Source organism: Cydia splendana, chromosome 3, assembly GCF_910591565.1.
Source record: "Cydia splendana chromosome 3, ilCydSple1.2, whole genome shotgun sequence".
Classification (NCBI taxonomy): Eukaryota; Metazoa; Arthropoda; class Insecta; order Lepidoptera; family Tortricidae; genus Cydia; species Cydia splendana.
Window position 1 is genome coordinate 20,416,478 of NC_085962.1, and position 22,963 is coordinate 20,439,440.

Below are 22,963 nucleotides of genomic sequence, written 5' to 3' on the forward strand. Positions count from 1 at the left end.
GCGCGCACTGCCATATAAACACATACGTTACATTTCTGCGACTAAATTATCGCGCGACAAGAAGTCGTGGTGCGCGCTTGGCCTAATGCCTCGGCCGGAAACGCTAAAGATGGACTCGTATTATTTGAAGGCCTCCACTAACGTGTCGGCCCTCAAACGACTCGTCCATCTTTTAGCGGTTTTCCGTCCTCTCCTACAATGTACTATAGAATATGTTAACATGTAGGCTTACTTACTACTATACTTTTCGATTTTTTATGAAAATGTTTATCATTTGGTACCTACCTTGGTTGCTAAATAAATGTCATCAGGAGCGTCATTCAAGAATTTCTCTACTTCTTGAGGACTAAAAACCTTTGATTTCTTGCTTTTAAAGTTTTGAGATAGTCGTTTTAAAAACGCTGTTAAATTTATGAAGTTCTTCAAGTTCACTTGATGCTTTGTATTCATCACTGATTAAAGCATAGAGTAATTGCCCCAAAGTGTGGAAGGTTGTAATGATTTAGACATTTCACTGAAATAAGCCAAAAATACGTTTTCCGACAGCGACTTTACTTTTTTAACGCTTCTCCAATTCATGTAGTGCTCGTATGCCTTTAGGTATCTTTGTTTTGAAGATGCAGGTAAAAGATTATCAACCACTGTTTTTGCTTCTTCTTTAACAGATTCGGGAGTTAATTCTATGTTTAATTCACTCGAATCACTTGAAATATCCATTTTGAACCAGAGCAAGTAATTTCTCAACAGTTTATTTAGTACCAATACCTATTCCCGCCTTTTCCTAATTATTTTTTTTTTAATTTTTTTTCATAAAAATATATTATCATTACATTCATTCACTCAGTTTAATTTTTTTTTAAGGCGCGTATACATTAATGGCGTTTCAGACATCCCAATTTAAAGGCCGTAACACACTATCGCACCGCACCGCGACCTTGGTGCGTCGCACCCATAAGTGTGAGAGAGAAACAGATATCTCTTTCTCGCTCTCACTTATGCACGACTCGACGCACCAAGGTCGCGGTGCGGTGCGATAGTGTGTTACCACTATAAGATCGGATTGTCTATGTTTTTAGATTTTTTTTTCCGATCAAAATGTAAATGGCGCCAATTCAGTCATGCGGAAGCTAATAATATGAGATCTTTTAAGAGCGCTATTACATTTCGGCGTTGAGCGAGTTTAGGTATTTTACGCGCTGCGGCAGGCCGTGCGAGCTCTGTATGCCGATCCCTTCTGCCACACTCGCACTACAATGATGGATTAAACATTCTTGATCCTTCGCGAAGCATATTGAAATCAACCATAACAACACTAACTGTACTTAACTTTTAAAGTCCTAAAACTGTTATTTGGTAAGTACGAAAATACTAAATGCAGTGCAAATGTACATAGGGGCTGTTCATAAATTACGTCATCTATTTTTGACAATTTTTGACCCCCCCGCCCCTAAAATCATCCAAAAATCATGCTTCGGATGACTCTGTTTCCTCCTACGTCATGCTACCATCATCCGATGTCCAGACCCCCCCTCCCCCCTCCTCCCATTTGAAACGACGTAATTTATGAATAGCCCCATACTCGAACTTAGGAAGGTATATTACTCGAAAGAAATTATAGGTACCTACTCGCTTATTTACATGTTTCGTCATTGCATTTGGTACCTATAGGTTGTAAAGTTTGTATCAACGAGGGTTTAAAAACTAACTGGTACTGAGGATCTGATGATAATGATGATGATTAAGGTGGTCACGGATACCAACCAACCATGTAGTAACATGATTATGCTCGTTTGATTCGTCTCAACAAGATCTTTGACACTGAAGATACACAGGGTCTGATGATGGAGCTGGAAGGTGGCCACGGGTACCAGTCTATCATGTAACTAAACCACTTCGTGTTTGGGCTCGTTTGATTCGTCTCAACAAGATCTTTGACACTGAAGATACACAGGGTCTGATGATGGAGCTGGAAGGTGGCCACGGGTACCAGTCTATCATGTAACTAAACAACTTCGTGTTTGGGCTCGTTTGATTGGTCTCAACAAGATCTTTGACACTAGGTGATACTCAGAGTCTGATGATGGAGCTGGAAGGTGGTCACCGGTACCAATCAACCATGCAACTAAACCACTTCATGTTTAGGCTCGTTTGATTAGTCTCAACAAGATCTTTGACACTAGGTGATACTCAGAGTCTGATGATGGAGCTGGAAGGTGGTCACCGGTACCAATCAACCATGCAACTAAACCACTTCGTGTTTAGGCTCGTTTGATTCGTCTCAACAAGATCTTTGACACTAGGTGATAAACCAAACACGAAGCCCAAACACGAAGCCCAAACACGAAGTGGTTCAGTTACGTGATAGACTGGTACCCGTCGCCACCTTCGAGCTCCATCATTAGACCCTGAGTAGTATCTTGTGTCAAAGATCTTATTGCGACGAATCAAACGACCCCAAACACGAAGTGGTTCAGTTACATGGTAGACTGGTACCCGTGGCCACAGTCCAGCTCCATCATCAGACCCTGTGTATCTTCAGTGTCAAAGATCTTGTTGCGACGAATCGAACGAAGCGAAACATAAAGTGGTTTAGTTGCATGGTTGATTGGTACCGGTGACCATCTTCCGGCTCCATCATCAGACCCTCAGTACTACCTTGTGTCAAAGATCTTGTTGCGACAAATCAAACGAGCCCAAACACGAAGTGGTTCAGTTACATATATGGTAGACTGGTACCCGTGGCCACCTTCCAGCTCCATCATCAGATCCTGAGTACTATCTTGTGTCCAAGGTCTTGTTGAGACGAATCAAACGAGCCCAAACATGAAGTGGTTCAGTTACATGATAGACAGGTACCCGTCGCCACCTTCGCGCTCCATCATCACACCCTGAGTACTACCTTGTGTCAAAGATCTTGTTGAGATGAATAAAACGTGCCTAAACACGAAGTGGTTTAGTTGCATGGTTGATTGGTACCGGTGACCACCTTCCGGCTCCATCATCAGACCTTGAGTACTATCTTGTGTCAAAGATCTTGTTGAGACGAATCAAACGAGCCCAAACACGAAGTGGTTTAGTTGCATGGTTGATTGGTACCGGTGACCACCTTCCGGCTCCATCATCAGACCCTGAGTACTATCTTGTGTCAAAGATCTTGTTGAGACGAATAAAACGAGCCTAAACACAAAGTGGTTTAGTTGCATGGTTGATTGGTAATTTGGTACTGGTGACCATCTTCCGGCTCCATCATCAGACCCTGAGTACTATCTTAAGTCAAAGATCTTGTTGAGCCAAATCAAACGAGCCCAAACACGAAGTGGTTTAGTTGCATGGTTGATTGGTACCGGTGACCACCTTCCGGCTCCATCATCAGACCCTGAGTACTATCTTGTGTCAAAGATCTTGTTGAGATGAATAAAACGAGCCTAAACACGAAGTGGTTTAGTTACATGGTTGATTGGTACCGGTGACCACCTTCCGGCTCCATCATCAGACCCTGAGTACTATCTTGAGTCAAATAAATACATATAGAATGTCAGGTCGTTTCAAATATTTTAATCCTGTGCGGTAGTTTATTAAACTGTACCATTATAAATTATAATACTATAAAAACAGTGCTAGGATCAAAGTCTCTCGTTGCGGTTTACATGCACACAGTATAGCGTTTTACACGGCGCCCGCCGCACACAATGATAAAAAACCTCGTCGTCGCCGTTGAAAATGTGCGGAGCCGACCGACACACGTCCTGCCTCTACAAGCTCTGCCGCGGCACTGAGCTGGCGCAGCGCGAGTCATCCTTAATATAGAGTAGTTTTCAAAAAATTGCCAAAAAATTATAGTAGAATTTCATAAACACTAATGTATACCAACAGTATAAGCAAACGTTGCAGATTGCTTGAGTATGAAAATGACTTCGATATTAAGTAGATTTTCGTAGGAATTGACACTTGTTTCGGAGAGAAAATTGAGTTCGTTTTATTTTGATTTTCTCTTTCTCAGAGGTATGTAGGAAAAATATCGTTTGATATGCCTAAAGTACAGGGTATTAGTAATACAAAATAGCCAGGTTTAGCAGAGTAAACTTCTCAACATTTCCAAATAAGAGCTCGCCATTCAGTGCTTCACGGGGTTTTTCGGAAAGGACCATCAGAAAAAAAATCATTACTAATTTAATAAGTCCTTTTTCTAATATTTACAACGATATTTCTAAAGATAAGAAGACGCTTTTACTGGAGCAAGTACTCATTGTTTCTAATAATGAGCGCAAAGTCCTGAATTTCGTCGACTAGTATCATCAATTTTGCATTATTTCGACTTTTCTTGTAAGAGCGCTCTTAACAATAATATGGCATATATGGCTGTTAGCCGTTGCTCGAAGTACAAATTAAAAAAAAAATACTTTCCACCCTAGGGTGGGAAATGCAATATTCCACCCGGCTATCAGCCTATGAAAGGTGAACTTTCCGAACAGGAGAGATGAAATAGTACATTATTGTCGAGGCTCGGAAGTAGCTACTTGCAGGCTGAGGATTCGTTTTAAACGGACGACCTTGGGAGTCCGTTTAATTGAATCCGAAGCCAGCAAGTAGCCTTCCAGCCGAGTCATATATAGTGCTTTTCTCAAAAATGGTGCAAGAAATATAAATATCATAGAAATATTTTACAAAAGCAACGTTCTTAGTTCTTACGTATATATTTTCACAGAAAAAAGTAGAAACAATTGAAAAAATTAGCTTTGCCGCCTTTTTATTTTTTTAAATAAAAAAAAAGAAGTGTATTTTTCTGCCGAAAATACGTCAACCTACTTGAGACAGCTAAATAGTCGCGGTACTAATCATCTGTTTGGATGTTTAATGGGCCTGTGCCTTCATTTGATATGACCATTTCAACTTTTAAAAAGTTTGGAACTCGACAAATAATGGAATTTTTATGCAACATTGCAGTCCCAAAATCGAGACTGCAATGTTTTTAACTTTTTAATTTTTGACTGACCATAAACTACGCGCTTCGCGACCTATTTTTTAAACGGCAAAGTCGACTTTGCCGTCCATTTTTGAGATAAGATATAATAGCCTTTGATCTTGTTTCAGCACAGGTCTACAAAGAGTATCTAACACACCTGTGGAGTGGTGCGGGTGCCGAGCCCCGGCGTGTCGGGCCCGAGGTCGGACGCGCTGCGCTGCGCGGCGGGCGCGGCGAGCGCGGGCGGCGGCGGCACGCGCGCCGCCTGCTCCAAAATCGCCTTTTTCTGCTCGTGCCCCGCAGCGAAATACGAGAACACACATAGCACCGCGTAGCATATCTGGTCTGCCTGAAATAGGTACCATAAACTATAATTACAGCTTAAAACGGCCATAACCGCTGAGTTTCTTGTTCACCGAAACGTGAATATCACTAAGCAGCGTGATTGGAGGACCAAAATATCAAATCTTTCTAACATGTCGAGGTTTTGTAACGCATAGGAAACATAAAGGCTACTTAAATCTTCTGTATCGCCTTTCCCTTAAATAATCTTTCATACAAAATGATCTATACTAAGTATCAATAATTAACTACTTATTAACATTAGCAATATTGAAGTTATTTTCAAATAAGTAAATGGACTAAGTAACATACGTTACAACAAAAAACCATTAACCGGGGCCGGGACAACGCGAGGAAGATGACGATAATGTTACATTTTTAACAAGAACCATAAAAGTCAAACTTTTTGAATATATATTTTGAATGAAATACTGTAATAAAAATAATTAGTAATTAGATATAATAAGTAATCGATTTTGAAATTGCCAAGCCGCCTGACAAAGCCACATTGTGTGTGTGAAGTGTGAACTGTGGAGATGGAGACCCCACATGGTATAGTTTTAAATTGAATGTTAGTGCGTTTATAAATAAATATTTTCAAGATTATGCAACATATATACATATACATACATGAATAGCAAATCAAATCAGCTTTTCGTAAGCAAAATGCTATTACTTCAAATACACGATATGACACGATACGAGATGACAATAGCATCATTAAATAAATAAACGTATAAACTTAACGATGTCGTTTGACGCAAATGCTTGTTAGTGAGAGCCGAACCGATTCTAGTAAAGTATTGTAAAATAGCGCCACAAGCGAAGTCAATACTTCATAAAATAGAATCCTGGGTGCCTAGCCAAGATGACAATCGTTGACCGCCACTGGAATCTTACATAACGTATAGAAATAGTCACGTGACTTTTCGTAGCATGTGTCATCCCGATACATACATTTTCTCTTTTCGTTTGGCGTTTGTCGACGTACGACGACCGCCACTGGCATCATGGCTGAACCCGAGCGCATCAGGTGATAAATACACTGACCACCCTATGCGTACTGGATTTATAAACCCGAACCGGAAAAATATTAATACCAAAACAAAGGAAAACTTTTAAAAGGAAAATACAAAGGTATGGAGAATACACATAAGTCTTATTTATTATATTGGCCATAGGAAAACCGAACTTAACCCCTCGTCAAAAATGTTCATGCACACCAACATATAAATCTAAAGAAAGCATACTTACTTATACATACCTTATAAATAGAAAAACTAAAACTAATATTAAGTAAAAATTCAATGTTAAGTCAACTAGTAAATAATTTAAGACAGACAATAAATATACAGTTATAAAGATCATAAAACTTTGAGTACTTCTATTAGTGATCCAAAGGACTCGAGCCTTTTGAGCTCTTTTTTTAGGGCTTGCCTCATCTCTTGACGCCTAAAAGGCTAAAAGCCTATTTAGCTCTTTAGCCCCGAGCCTAGTTATATTTAAGAGCCTAGACTCTTGGGGCTTAATAAGGTTATTAGCCCCGAGAGTCTAGGATCTTAAATAGAACTAGGCTCGGGGGCTAGAGAGCTAAATAGGCTTTTTTTAGGGGCTTAATAAGGTTATTAGCCCTAAGAGTCTAAGCTCTTAAATAGAACTAGGCTCGGGGGCTAAAGAGCTAAATAGGCTTTTAGCCTTTTAGGCGTCAAGATATGAGGCGAGCCCTAAAAAATAGAGCTCCAAAAGCTCGAGTCTTTTGGATCACTAACTTCTATCGTACCTATACTCGTAATACTACCAAAGTAACTGCATAGTTAAATGTAAGAGTTAAAAACATAAAAAGCAGTTAGAGGCAATAATAAAAATGAAGCAAAAATAGATAGGCCAGCATGATGACAAAGGCTGTCGATGCAAAGAGTAAAAAATAATGCAAAATAAAATAGACACGTTGTGTACATACATCCGTACGAGCTATGAAATGAAAGGTGCATAATTCATTTCACTTCTAGTGGTCTCGATATAATACCGAGAAAGCCATATGGAGAAGAAACGATGCAGGTCAAGCACTACTTTTTCTGCCTACAACATAAAAAAATCAGATTTTCAATAATAAAACAAGACAGGAAACTATAATAAAGATACAGGACATTTCACAATAGTGACCAGGAGAAGATGTCAATTTTGTTTTATAAAATAAACCTTATTCAAAAGATAATCTATGAAATCTTCTCCTAGATTTTGTACACTGATTATGATAACATACAAATAAAACATACTTACCATTATTGATTTGTATTTTCTCTGTATTATTTGCCTTGTTTTTGGATCTAAAAAAAAAAAGGTTTTACATTAAATTAATTTCATGGTTTAACTCACGTATTTTAGTCACGCTAACCACACCCAACAGGCTATTCACGAAAACCGTAAACATAATTTAATGTTAGTATGACTCACGACAGTTTATATTAGAATAATAAGATTTACAGTCAAATGATTACGATGATGTTAATTCAAATAAAATACGGACGGGCGCATTACATTTTTTGATAAAAAAAAACATAGTTATCAGTACAGCTGTACCTAACGTAAGAGCGTTTTCATATTGTCCGTTCAGAATTCAGATATTATGTGAAAACGCTGGATACGTGTCGTGTCGTGTCGTGTCAAATGTCGGATACGACTACAAAGAAGCAAAAAGTAAAAAGTGCCATTCTATTTTTTTTATACATTTGATCATTATTTGTTGAACAACAAAAAGAAATCGGTAATGCAAAAATGTTTGACTTGATGCCATAGTTCTTTTCTAGCAGCTGTTTTCGTTCAATGGACATTGTGAAAACGCTCTAATGGCTATTGGAAATCAGTTTTAATTAGCTATTGTATTAGTTATGCGACAAAATTTTCCAATAGGTGTTACGACGTTTTCGGTCTCTTGATAGCGACAAGAACTTGTAAAAAAAAAAGGCATTCTGTAAATATTTTTTTCGACTGCAAGTGGCAACAGGTGCAATTCAAAGAAGATCATGTGAAGACGGTTCAGGTCTCAAGATTTTTTTATATTAATTTCACTAAATAACTTACTAAATTCTTCTAAAACGAAGATACCGCCGTTCTGTGTAAAGCACTTCCGGATGTGGTCAAGCCTCACAAAGAACTGGAACATGGAGAAGAGCAATATTGACACACCTGTTAAAGTTATAGTATTTATTACATATTTATTCATGTACGAATTTAGACGGGTTTAGCCTAACCAGTATGTTCATGTTGAATATGTGTGTAGGTATATATTATGTTTCATACAATCTTTTTCACAGAAATATGAAGTGAGGAATTGAGGATGTATTAAATTTATTTTGTATGTAACTGTAAGTGTGTGAAAAATAATGAGCTACCTACAATAAATAACACATGCGATGAAATCACTTCACACATTCAGTTTAGCAGCTAGGCAAGGCGACTAACTACTGCATACAAATCGAATTCTAGCTTGAATTTTGAATAAGTAGGCTCAAAATGGCATTACTTACCTACACATCAATAACTGTTGAATTCATATCAGTTAAGTTCTGTAGATTGTAGATGCTTACAATATATACATTTTTAAAATTTTCTACAGTTCAGCAATTTTTTAAACCTAAAAAATCTGTTTATACATCCTGTGTCCTTCCATGAAGATACGTTACAAAATGTATACAAAAATAAGCATTCCAGTTATTTCGTTTAATGGATCCGCTCTGAACTTTTTGTATACTTTACAATAACTGATTTAAGTTCAAGGCAGATGATAATGTAAAATCCGTAAGACGCAGTCATGCAAACATGCGATACGAGCAGCGTAACGCGTAGTACTGAGTATCGGGGGATCCACTAATGCCTGCTCCCATGTGCAGAAACCTTCCTCATGAAAACCAGAAGATAACGCACGCCCAATGAACATGGAAGAGCAGACAATTAGTGTGTCTCACTACGATACTGTACTTAGTTCAAAATTTAACGACAAAAACTGCTACTCAGGGTCTTCTGCATGTCGCGTTTCTGTTGGTTGAATGTTGACAGCAAGAGCGCCCTCGAGCAGCGGGGAGTGCGGTGTGCGGGGTGCGGCGTGTGCGGGGAGGGGCGGGAGGGAGAGCGGGAGGCGAGGAGCACCACGCGGCCGGGCCCGGAGCCGCACCAGAACTTGTGAGATGGCAATGCTCTACGACTGACCTCCGACCCGCGTCCGGCTCGGGGCGGACGTGACGCCAGGGTTCCGGGATACAGACACAAGGGACCAACGAACTGACCGCCGCAGAGGGCGTGGCGAAAGGGAATCGAGACCGCTCGCCGGACGATCCGCGATACGATTGCAAGCTATCGGGTGCGATAATAAACAAATAAATAAACAAAGGGCTTCTATGTGCATGCACGACGCGCGCTTCGGCGCTCGTCGCACTCGGGAGAACTAAAACAACGCTAACAACGGCTAAAAACAATCTGTAAGCCTCAAAACTACAAGTAAAGCCCTACGACCTCGAACGATCATCGCTAATTGCATGTCAATGTAACCGTGATAGAAATCATAAGGTCGTGTCGATCATCGTAAGAGCCAGCCATTACTAGTGTATGAACCACTGAGTACCTCGAAATCCTTGAGCGCAGCGGCGCGGTTCGGCGTGTCCGGGAAAAGTAGAACAGACAAAAAGAAGATTAGTTGGGGCGGGCGAGCGCGTGTCAAGGACCATCTCAAAAGTTCCTAGCGTCGCGGGCGCCCGAGCCTCGGCTCTTGCTCGGCCGGGCTGGACGACAGCCCGTGTCTCGGCTCTTGCTCGACCGGGCTGGACGACAGCCCGAGCGTCCCGAGTGACCCGAGCGTCCGAGCGCGGCCCCCGCTGCCCGCCACGAGAGCCCGCGGCCGACGAGGGAGGTTGCAGACAATAGCACATGCACAAAGTATTGTACGGAATAGGTACGATAATCAGATGGACAACGGTCAACCTTAAAATGTAAAAACTTCTAACTATTACATCGATTGTAATAATAGGTAGAGAAAGATAATTTATGGGCATAAATAGTGGTTTTACTCGACCAAAGCTGAATTCGTTGTGATTGTATAATGATCATTAATTCGTTCTACGAATACACCATTACTTAAAAAGAGTTTCAATATACTAATATAAATAGATAATATATATATTAAAGAGAAAAATCGGACAGTGAAGAAGAAGTTAAGATAGGAAAGTTTGAGTGGTCCTTGAATCCGGATTAAATATTGCTAGGATCTGAGGGGCAAGCAAGTTTGAATTTATGATTTGCCATTCAGCGTTTTCAAATATATATTTTATTTGGACGATATCGTGGCGGGTGCCTTTTTGTTTGATATCGTAAGAGATGGCACATCGCGTACGTGGATGAGAAAGCTTCGTAAGTTGCCCGATGGCGACGCCGCGGTCGAGCGGCACAACAAGACAGAAGCGCCTTCGCCGTTCATACCGACACGATCTCTGAATGAAGCGTTACACTGACAGATACCTTACCTGACAAATCGGTGTAATGACCATACCAAAACAACGGCTAACTTGCATTGAACAGACGTTCAACAGTTTTGGTAAATTCATTACTATAAAAAAAGCTGACGAAAAATACGGACATATAGACACGAAAGAAAAAACACATACCTTGCTGTGCTGGAACAGCAGGCCAACGCCTTCCATGCACACCTTCGAATGATAAAACAACCAGTAAAACAAACCGAGGCAATGTTACAATGTATTTGTCAAATTAAAACTTTCTCACTGTACGTATAGGTAAGCACATACTTAAGTTAGTGAATTGGTAAAAAATATGGTCCCTGTATTTGTCGTAGTTTTGTTTTAAATTGATGATCCCAATGACAGTTTTTTTTAATATGGAGTAGCTGTCACGTAAAATGTTTGTAGATATTTTTTGGAAGTTTAGGACATTCATTTACATATTTAGAAATGATTTAGATTTAGATTTATTTATTTCATAATATTAAATTCTAATATATATTATTTTGCACTAATCTATACGAATTTATATTATGATCGTCAAGTAGGAAAATAACAATTGATTATAATAAGCAATACACAATTTAAAAACCATTATAAGCAATCAATTAATTAACTAAATTATTAACAATGTCAAATAATATAAAATTAAAAACAATATGGTTAAGATAAGCACGGATATCTCATAAGGATCGTCAAATTAAAATAAAATAAAATGAATGAAATACAGGTCAATAGAAAAATTAACTACATTCAGTTTATTATATTACATGTCATTTCCATATATTCATTTACAGAATATAATGGATTATCCAATAAAAAGAGTCTCAATTGGCGTTCAAATGTTTCGTCAGATGGTTCAGTTCGCAATTTTGCAGGTAGACATTCATAGTACGTTGGTCCAATCACCCTCGGATTTTTGACTGAAAGTGCCATGCGACGCGGCACTGTGCGTAGTCTCCCCGTGGATCGGAGCTGTTTGCCCACAACCTCGACACGTTTGAACATTGGCAAATTATTTCTTACAAACATTAATACTTGAAATATGTAAAGTGAGTAATGTGTCATTATGCCAATTTGCTTGAATAGTTCCTTACACGAATGTCTGGCTTTGACTCCGGCTAGCAATCCAACCGCCCGTTTTTGAAGTATCAAGACTCGCTTTGAATCCGTGGAATTTCCCCACATTAACGTCCCGTAAGATATTGTAATGTAACATACTTTACTCGTACAAGAAAAAAATGCATTACAATAGTTATTTGTACAACAAGAGAGCAAAGTTTCTTCGATTGCTTATTTTGAGTGCTGTGCAAGCGAAATATTCTATAATTCAGTAAAATAATATGGAAATAACGAACATCAATTTTGGCACTTCAATCGACGACTGTTTTTGTAAAAAATTTTTTTAGATACGGTCCGAATTGCGGGTACTACTATTTGTCGTATCCGCAATTCGGATAGTAGAGATCCGCAATAGTAGAGATTGTTAAAAATAAAAATATTTATTTTACGTGATAATCTGTGCATTTTCTTGAGTTCATTATTTTAATTGTACAATAAAATACGTAAAATATAGTGTTTTTTATCAATTTTTTAAAATTTACGTACGAGTATAAAGTTTTTGGGGGTATAAACCGGAATGAATGTCGTTTGAACTTTTTTGTCTCTTTCTTTTTGCTAACAACGTGAAAGGGACAGAGAGAAGAGAATCTAAGTATATTGAACTTCTATTAGGCCCCGCATGTTGAAATGACATATAAATATGAAGGCCACTTGAATGTCATTTTGTCTCACTTGAGACAAAATGCGTTTTTGCTCACTGTTTTTAAGTAGCGGAGTACCCTTGTTCAAGCTGTTGAGGTGAAAACTAATTTCTTCAATTATTTTGTAAATTAAGCCCAACCAAAAGCGACTTCAAGGAACTGTCACAGGGATCATCATTCGACGCGACAGGTAAGTCCATGGGTTGGCCATAATAACTTCTTACCAACCCCCTCAGTTAAACGGTTGACCTTTGTTCTCCTAAGTTCCAAGACGGGCCCGAGTCTGGGTCCGGGTCCCAGTCCCAGTCCAAGTATCGAAATCGCCAAACGTGTACTATGCGTCGTTGAAGAGTTCTGTTCTGATCATCATCAGCAGTTCCACTTCGTCAAATGCGACAGATTTTAATGAAAATGCTTGATTTTCTGATGAAAATACATAAATCTCTATACGCATGCCTTTAAGATTTGAGGAGTTCCCTCGATTCCTCGTGGATCCCATCATCAGAACTCGAGCTTGACAAAAATGTGGCTTAAAAACCTAACTTGCTTAGCAAACATAACGAAGAGGTCAAATCGTCAAACGTGAACTATGCGTCGTTGAAGAGTTCCGTTCTGATCATCATCAGCAGTTCCACTTCATCAAATGTCACTTTTTTTAATGTATATGCTTGATTTGTTGATAAAAACCCAAAAATCACTATATGTATGACTTTCAAGATATGAGGAGTTCCCTCGATTCCTCATGGATCCCATCATCAGAACTGGGTTTTGTCAAAAACGGGACCAATCTGTATACTTACAATCAAAAAAAGAATTTTCAAAATCGGTCCAGTAATGACGGAGATATGGAGAGTAACATAAAAAAATATATACAACCGAATTGATAACCTCCTCCTTTTGAGATTTGGAAGTCGGTTAAAAAGAATATTCCAAATTCAAAACTCCACAAACCAATAACTCCACAAAACTTATTACAAATAAAGTACTTATATTTAATTACACAAACGGGTCTACCGCGATATAATTTCATTGTTTTTACCTTTAATTCCGACGTTTCAGCTGAGTTGCACCAGCTGTGGTCACGTTTGTGTGATTAAATATGTGTACAAAACGCGAGAGTTTAAAGTGTTAAATAAAGTACTTGTTATGTTATGTATATTAAATACCTGTATAAGTCCGCCTTCCCCCGAGGCACAGTCTTGTATGGGGAACTCCCCTCCCAGCTCCGCGGCGTCCTGACTTCGCCCGCTCTTTTCCATGGCCTCTTTTATACAATAGTATAGCGATTTGCACTGAAAATATACAAAAAAAATATGGTTGTCTGTCTGTCTGTCTATAGTCGATTTACGGGCAGTAATTTTGCGTGATAACGTCATAAGAAAACGTAGCCGTAACGTTACCATGGAGATATGTCCACAACGTGACACTTTTTCGTGCATGCTACCGGTGTTCATCGATTTATAAGACGTTATCACGTCAAAAATGTTACGATATAAAGATATGTCTTCGATTTATATGATTTTATATTCAAAAACTCATTTAAAAGAAATGCATTATATTATATTCATAATATATTCTGACGACACGCGATACGTCTATCTTATTAACTCCATTAAAAATAGTTTTAACTTTTCATAAAGAGTAGCATATCTAACCTACCTAAAATAAGTTCACACGGATACGATACTGAAAAAAGCCATAATAACGGGAAATATTTAGCCATTTACCTTTTTCGTATAGTATTTATGTAGTTGCGTCTGACCACCATTCTTCCTCCAAAGGCACAAAACTCTTATTTTCGGACTATATGTCATATTGACAAGCCTTTCGTACCACCATCGCTCCACAATTGTTCCTGCAGAAACATTCAGTTTATAACATTTGCAATTGATAACGGTGTTCAATTATTTTCACGTGAAAGAGATCTCAGATATTAAAGAACTAATTTCTGCCCGCGACTTCGTCCTATATGTCCTCTCCCGGGCCTCAAACTATCTCCATACCATTTCAAGTAAATCGGTTCAGTGGTTTAAGTGGGAACAGGTAGCAGACAGTCAGACGGACAGAGCTACTTTTGCATTTTTTTATATTAATATTAAGCAGGGATTCATGTAATTTCTGTAAAATAACTTGTACTTAGAAAATTTATAATCATAATCATAATATAATTTATTGCACCATGGTAAGAAGTTGTTACAAAAAATACAAAATATATAAGTACATATCACATGGACCCCAGAAGGGTGTTGCTAACATTTTCTTAATCTAAGTATTAATAAGATTACATACTACTATACGTACTAACTTTGTAACATGAACAAGCCTTATATTTAATAACGGTAGGTATATCAAAATTATATTACTTATGAAAAATATCTACAAGAAATTCTGTGACTGAGTAGTATGCTTTTTCAGCAAGGAATGATTTCAACTTTCTTTCGTGTGTCGCGTCTCTTTCCTCTGCTTTTATATAGTTTGGGATGTGATTATAATTATACATCGGTAACTCGTGGCATTTAGGTAGCACTTAAAAGATTAGTTTAATTAATTTCCGTTTTCTTGTGGTTTCTTTTTCTCGACTCGTATAGGAAGAACATTGTGACATCACTAGTCTGTGCCTGCTACCTAAATGCCATGAGTTACCGATGTGTGCTCATCACTAATCTTTTAAGTGCTACCTAAATGCCACGAGTTACCGATGTGTAATTATAATATTTTACTGCTGCATAATGAGGGCTTTTCCGATATATTTCAAGATTTGGGACGGGTTGCTCAAGCTTATATTTTAGTCTTTTGTTTGGTAGCTCTCTGAATATGTTAATATTTTTTCTGACATACAAGTAATGAGAATTCTTGTTTTTTACGTGACGTCCGATTATCGGAAAGCGTATTTAGCTGGGATGCCTTCAACTGTATAAAGTGTATAGACCGATGAAGTGGGCTTGTGTGGAGCTCAGCACGAGGTGATAGCGTCGGTCTCGTACACCACGAACGAGGCCGTAGCTGCGAGGCCGCGGGTCAGGTGACGTCACAACACTCACCCTGCGTGGAGCGCAGCACGAGCCCGTCGTCGCGCACCTCCATGAAGCGCAGCTCGCCGCTGGCGTCGGTCTCGTGCACCGTGAACGAGGCTCGCCGCAGCAGCCGCGAGCCCAGGGGCTTCAGGTCGATGTCGTTGCCGTGCTGCCATAACGGACCATTTGTTTACTCTTTTCGCTTGTTTAATATAAAATCTATTAACTAGTAATTCTGTACACATTCGATATTAAACTTTCGTGAGACATGTTTTAAATTGTTGACAGATGCTATTGGCGACATGTTTCGGGCCCGTCGCCAATAGCGACTAAAAATTCAAGTGAGTGAAACCGTTGTCGTATAAACAATTCTGTACACATTGTGCGAGTGGTGAGGCGAACGAAGAGAAATTACAAACGATATGTGATATGATAATTGACAAACATAAAATCGCTTGAAACTCGCACGAATGTGATAAGGCCAATACAACTCAAATTAGGCGATTGCAAAGACAGAAGGTAAAAACTGCAATTAAATGTGGTCATTGCAAGACATGGTTGATATTACCGCCAAGTATTACAGTAAGTAGATGTTAAGAAACACAAAAAATATACAATGTAGCTTACCAACGTATGAACAACATCAAGCAGATGATTGACTTCTTGGCTATAGACGAGTCCTATATGGCTCTTCGCAAGCAACCTCCGCACTTTATTCCGTACGATATCCGGTTGCACATCGAAAAGCACCATAGCTGCCGTCAGATTGTAAAGAGCTGTAGAAAGCAGTCTATCCTCTTCGTGTTCCAGGCGTTTTCGTTCCGTCTCGCTCAGACATTTGTATCGTTCCATCATTTCGTTGGCGCCTTGGTCCATGCCAATCATATCACGTTCTTGGCTCACGGCATCTAAAAATGCATCTTCCCAGAACTGCATTTGGTCCCATAGATTTGATCTCTCCTTGCCTTAAAATATATTTTAGTTTTATATGTAGATGAAATAAAATGTATTTTAGTCACGTCACGATAGGCTTAGTCACGTCACACGTCACCTATAGTGACGTGACTAAACCTAAGTACATTATCTAAAGAATATGATTAAGTAAATTGTTAACTACGCGGCGGGCCATACGCCTCGTCACTCGTTGAAACGCGTGACATTCGTGTAAATCGTGTACAAGTGCCTTCTGTAGGAGTGGAGAACATTAGGAGTGGCGTGTCTGGCAGGGCAAATTATTGAGTTCCTAGGATGTATCAGGGTGCAGCTGTCTTATATGCGCTAGAATCAGCGGCCGATGACGGCCCTCCAGCAGCTCGGCCTTTGGCCTTGCACGGAAGCGCGGTAGGCCCAGACACGATCCTACGAGAGGCTCGGCCTTTGAGCTATGTAGGATCTATTAAGTTCATACTTGAACCATTGATTCGCGGTTCACTTTTTAACAGACATTTAATCTCTCTCAAATGTCCTTCGGCCTCGCATGGGCTTTGGCCCTACGCGAAGCGCAGGCTTACCGATAAGTCCTTGAAATAGATACGTCCTCGCGGTGTCCGGCGACGTGACGGGCGACGTGGCCGGCGCCCCCGACGGCGGCCGGTACCCGCCGAGCGACGACTTCGACGAGAACACGCTGGAGGCTCGAGGCTTGCCGCTCGCAGACCCGCGACCCATCTGCGTACGAAAATTAACCTTATACTTTATGGAGATTTTCTTTTTGGGGTAGACAGATAGACATTCATTCAGGTGTTCTGTGAAGCTTTACTTCATGGGCATTAACAAGAAATATGTAGGTTGTATTGAAACATGGACATCACTTTGTGTAGGTACTTAGGTAGGTATGTATTTACCTACATTATTTTTACCTACCTATATATTGTTGACAGTTTTTCGTATATCTACTGTAAAAACCATTTTCACAACACTTTCTTTGACTTTTCATTTCTGCGCTGTAATTTAATTTCTAATTGAACAGGCAGATTTAAAGTACATAAGAATTTTACATTAAAATAAGCAATAACAATAACTTAACGGTAAAGCTAATGTAAATATTCACACAGCAGTGTCACTTATGTAGTTATTCCTTTAAAATTCTGACACTTCAGTGTGTTTAGTGATGTAAGTATAAGTAAGTACATTTATGATTGGTCTACGGATTATTAGCATGCACGAATCACTACAGTGGCGCGACAGGTCATTGTTGGCAAGTACAAGAGTCTTTGGACACAGGAAGGCTCGGCTTTAAGACTAGTAATTAAGTCGATGTTTTTGTTAAGCTTTTTTTAGAAAATTGAGAACTTCTACAGATCAGATCAATATTTTGACATCATTTCTACCTACTTATAAATAATGAGTTTCCTTCAAATATGAAGAACGGAAAGAACCTTCAAATTTAATTACGGAGTCAATTGTTATTAATACAGAGCTCAAGTTTTTCAAACCGTGCCTACGTCCCATGTACGACACGAAAAAGAAATAGACACACGACTCAAAAAAAAATATTATAAACACATAGTCTCATAAAATGGAGTCGAAATGAGAATAGCCGACCCTGGGCATGTTGTCTCTTAAAACTGAGTCAACTTAGTCCTTTAATCATAGACTCGAGTTACCAACGCTAGCGACAAGTCGGTGCAAGCGGGCGCTAGGCGTCACGACAGCGACTAAGACTTACATTGAGGAACATGACCTCTGTATCAGAGAGGTTGGACTTAAAGGAGGCGCGGTGGTCGTAGAGATTGGCTCGGTTGGTGGTGATCGAGCCGCTCTCGTCGCCGGAGCAGTCCGACGACGGCGCCGCCTGCCACACACAACCTCTGTAGCCGACGAACAATGATCCCGGACAAACCAATTTTACAGTGGAACCTCGATAAAACGAAAACTTAACGGGTCATATAAATACAAGTATGCACAAGAGTGACAAGAGTGATGATGTAAAAAGGACATGTATGAAATAAAACGATTCCATTCTTTTCAACCGCTAAAACCACTGCAGCCCGCTATATATTTGCCATCGGTATATGCAACATAACCTAACAAACGCTTGCCTTCAAGGTCTCCCTATATAATTTATTTAGAATAATTTTAACTCGAAAAAATAAATAGTGCAGGTTCTACCCCAAATATATGGCACTTCACATTAATAATTAATACCTACCTCTATATCTCGAAATCATTTTGAAAATTTAATTGTAACCCCTAAAAGGTCGAAATTATCCAAGAGCTAATTTTTAATCGAAATTTTCCTTTGGGTTCGTGTTAGTGAGGTTCCACTGTCTGAATACGCGAAAAATATTATTTTTTTGTATACCCTGGCGGTCTCTGCTCGTTTGCATCACTCCGAATCTTATGTTAAATATTATGTGACGATTATTAGGTACTGATACGGGATGCTACTTTATTTACCGCTATAGGTGCGAATTCGCCGCGAACAGTAAACATGCTTGCGTAAAGCATGTTTACTGTACATTGCGCGCTTTGAGTGGCGCTAAATAGGCGCGCAATCCGAAGCAAACATGCTTGCACACTCGCGGCATAAGTCCTTCTCTGGACGCATCTTACCAGCCACGGCAGAACGTAACGAAATACAGGGTTACATATAAGTATATAAATATCACATTGCGATCGTATATTGTTAAAATATAAAATATTTATCACATTTACTATTAATTAAAGTTAAATACAGACACGGAATGCACAAAAATACTTAAAATGGCACTTTATTATATGTATATGAATACTTCGTGTCATGCTCAATTGCTCAAGAATGCAATAACACTGTTAAATAAATATTAGGCCCCTAAATACGGGTTGAAGTAATACAAAAGAACACATTTACTGGTCACAGTATATATCCCATGCAATAGCAACAAGAACCCTCTCCTTGTTGTCGATACTTACATCCGAGTCGAACGAGGTCAGCTTGCTGAACAGAAGGTTTCGTTTCTGGTTCAGCATGTCTTTGAACATCTCGGTGGTGCTCTGGGCTTCAGACGGCTCCATATCGGGATAATTCAATGTTGGCACATCTGCGTGAAAATATATTTAATAATAATGTACTGATTTGCTCGAAAATAATAATAGAGCATGTCAGGTAAAAATATATAATCTGACCTGATTGCGAGCTCTTCCTCGAGCACGGCTCGGACGGCGTGTCGAGGTAGTTGTCGAGCGCTGAGCTACCCATGCCGCTTGGCTCCAGCCCAGCCACCTGTGTAAAACAAAAATACTTTGCCAATAATAACTGCTAGTCAATCAGTGCTAACCCGTATGTACTTACTTACTTGTGTATTTTGACATGCAATTAATGTTCCCACCCTCCCAAAAAATACGCATTTTTTATCTGCTAGAAATGTGTAGGGGTGAGTAAATACTGAGTATTTACTCGGTATTTACTCAAAGCACCCGATAAATACCCGTATTTATTCATTTAGGTGGGTAAAAAAGTTTGCTTACAAAATATTCAAAAAGTGAGATTTAAGAACAAAATTGTCTTTTATTGAAGAGTGGTAACATGTATTAACAATATCTATAAAATAAAAAGCATATATAGGACGCTTAATTTAGGAAAAAAAGGTAATTATTAGTGTGAGGCAAATTGTGATAATGCATAGTTAACAAATTTGTTTTAAATAAGAAGGTATTTACTTAAAAAATATGGTACTTAAATTCTATCGATGTTCTAGATAACTGCATGTCGCGTAAAAGTGCGTGTTTACGCGGCACTTACGACCTTTTATTAAGGGTTTTTTAAAGAAAACTCAAAAATGGCTCAACCGATGATGTTCAAAATATTGTTTTTTGTACTCTATTATACGGCTAATCTCCCGATATGTTTTCATATTTTTTCTGAACTTTGGTTCTAAAGTTATAGAGAGATAAACATTATTTTAGCCTTTCGAAACGGTTTTTTTCCAAAAATATTCAATTTATCCAAAAATGTTCCTAGAAACATTCCAGTTATTTTTAAAGACCCATTTAATGATGTGCAACACGTTGGTGGTTTCTGATTTTTTTTGTGACAATTAGTTACATGTATGGAGTGCCCCTCTTAAAAATACATTTCTTACAATTTTGAGTACTTAATCCAGTAGCGGCTTACAAAATACACCTATATTTCAAATTTATATGCCCCTTTCAGCACTCTAAATAGTTTATACCCACCAATTTGGGTATAAACGATAAAATACGGGTATATTGAGTAAATACTGAGTATTTACTCGGTATTTACCCGTGAGTATTTACTCACTACCCATCTCTATCATCTGCACACCGGCTTGTTAAACTGTTATACCGAATATCGGATCGGACAATGTGAAACCGACATAACAATCGTTACCTCCTTGCTCCAGTAGTGCGTGTGCGCCATCTCGGCCAGCTGGAACACGGACGCCATGCCGCCCAGCCCGAAGTTGGAGTAGGTGTGCTCGAGCCCGTGCACCACGGCTTGGAGCACCCGGAGCATGCCCTTCCACACCGGCTTGCTGACAAACTGTTAAAAATAATACGACAATATTGTATCTACTAGGAGGGCAGAACTGATTTGACGCCCGATTACCAATGAAAATTTACAAAAAGACAGGTTTTATTACTTGGATATTTAAGAACTGGTCACGTTAGGCGCGGCCTTGCGGTTAAGGTAGTGGCTGAGTATGCTCAACACCATAACAGTTAAGGTTTTGGTTTGAAATAAAATAAATCAAAAATATCATTAGGACTAATAAAATAGATTCAGTTAAGGGGCAAGTTAACTTACCACGTCGTAGACTTTATCGTTAGGCGTGGTCTTGCGGTTGAGGTTCCGGTTGAGCTTGCTCAGCACCATGTTGCGGTAAGACTCGTCTTCCATCAACTTCTTCAGCCGGTTCAGCTTGAGCCAACCTACGCCTTCGCCCTCCAGGACGTGTTGCACCAACTGTGTACAATCATTATATATATGTACTTATATTCCTAACATTTTTTTTTCCAATAGGAATCTTATTTTAGTGGTAAGCCAAATTTCTGAGACAGTTCTAACTGTTCTAAGAAACCCAAACTGCCCAAACACATTGAGATTGCGTTGTTTTATCACCTCCCTATGGCTACTTCCGGTCTCCATAATCAGAGCTGCTCGATTTATTAGTAGTATGTGAAGTTTTAGGTCAATGGTATAAATAATGGGATGTGGGATGTGGGTCTAATTTAGCTTGAAAGATTACATACCTACAGACAATGAGACAATAGTAGTACATTATTGTCGAGGCTCGGAAGTAGCTACTTGCAGGCTGAGGATTCGTTTTAAACGGACGACCTTGGGAGTCCGTTTAATTGAATCCGAAGCCAGCAAGTAGCCTTCCAGCCGAGTCATATATAGTGCTTTTCTCAAAAATGGTGTAACAAATATAAATATACTAGGAATATTTTACAGAAGCAACGTTCTTACATATATATTTTCACAGAAAAAAGTAGAAACATTTGAAAAAGTTTGCTTTGCCGCCTTTTTATTTTTTAAATTTTAAAATAGAAGTGTATTTTTCTGCCGAAAATACGGCAAGCTATTTGAGGCAGCTAAATAGTCGCGATACCAACATTATAATAATTATTACTAATCATCTGTTTGGCTGTTTAATGGGTCTGTGCCTTCATTTGATATGGCCATTTAAACTTTTAAAAAGTTTGGAACTCGACAAATAATGGAATTTGTATGCAACATTGCAGTCCCAAAATCGAGACTGCAATGTTTTTAACTTTTTAATTTTTGATTGTCCATAAACTCCGCACTTCGCGACCAAATTTTTATACGGCAACGTCGACTTTGCCGTCCATTTTTCAGAAAAAGCTTATAATACGTACATCGTTGAGGAAGGCCTGGTTCTCCGCGTTCGCGCTGGAGCGGTCTCGGGGCGGCGGCGCGGGCGCGGCGGGCGCGGCGTGGCGCACGAGCGGCGAGCGCGCCACCAGGCCGCGCGCGCCGCCCGAGAACGGCCCGAACGCCGCCGCCGCGCCGCGCTCGCGCCCGGCTCCGCGCATTGCCTCGCCCGGCTTCTGCTGCTTACCTGACCATTTTGGATTTGGGGATTATTTTCAAAATTATTCACTTAGGTAGGTATTACTGTTAAGTGCGCCCCCAAGAAATATTTGTTATTTTTATTTTAATATCTAAACGAAATAGCGGCTCTCAAAATACACCTATGTTCCAAATTACATTAAAATATACCTAGTTTAGGTATAATTTTTGAGTAAAATGGCTGTGACATATAGACAGATAGACGGACGGACATGACGAAACGTGCCGAAGCAAGGGAAAAAAACTATATTAAGTGTTCCTCTTGCCCCGTTTTTGTTCCACCTACCCCACCCGACCTTACCACAAGTACCGGTTATATTCGTCCCAAAATCTGT

The 22,963-nt window shown here is 39.4% G+C and overlaps 1 protein-coding gene across 1 annotated transcript in view; it reads right to left on the reverse strand.

Moving 5' to 3' along the window:
- Window positions 1–5,196: 5,196 nt before the first annotated feature.
- LOC134806907 (MAP kinase-activating death domain protein) overlaps window positions 5,197–22,963 on the reverse strand; it is a 71,605-nt gene continuing 53,838 nt past the window's right edge. The window contains exons 22-37 of the mRNA XM_063780331.1: window positions 22,415–22,617; window positions 21,339–21,497; window positions 20,922–21,074; window positions 19,697–19,793; window positions 19,484–19,611; window positions 18,258–18,383; window positions 17,101–17,257; window positions 16,217–16,554; window positions 15,617–15,758; window positions 14,303–14,430; window positions 13,742–13,867; window positions 10,960–11,001; window positions 8,387–8,459; window positions 7,586–7,632; window positions 7,266–7,384; window positions 5,197–5,312 (exon numbers count right to left, since the gene is read on the reverse strand). Coding sequence (XP_063636401.1) covers window positions 7,277–7,384; window positions 7,586–7,632; window positions 8,387–8,459; window positions 10,960–11,001; window positions 13,742–13,867; window positions 14,303–14,430; window positions 15,617–15,758; window positions 16,217–16,554; window positions 17,101–17,257; window positions 18,258–18,383; window positions 19,484–19,611; window positions 19,697–19,793; window positions 20,922–21,074; window positions 21,339–21,497; window positions 22,415–22,617 — 2,027 coding nt within the window. The 3' untranslated portion in view covers window positions 5,197–5,312; window positions 7,266–7,276. The remainder of the gene's footprint in view (window positions 5,313–7,265; window positions 7,385–7,585; window positions 7,633–8,386; window positions 8,460–10,959; window positions 11,002–13,741; window positions 13,868–14,302; window positions 14,431–15,616; window positions 15,759–16,216; window positions 16,555–17,100; window positions 17,258–18,257; window positions 18,384–19,483; window positions 19,612–19,696; window positions 19,794–20,921; window positions 21,075–21,338; window positions 21,498–22,414; window positions 22,618–22,963) is intronic.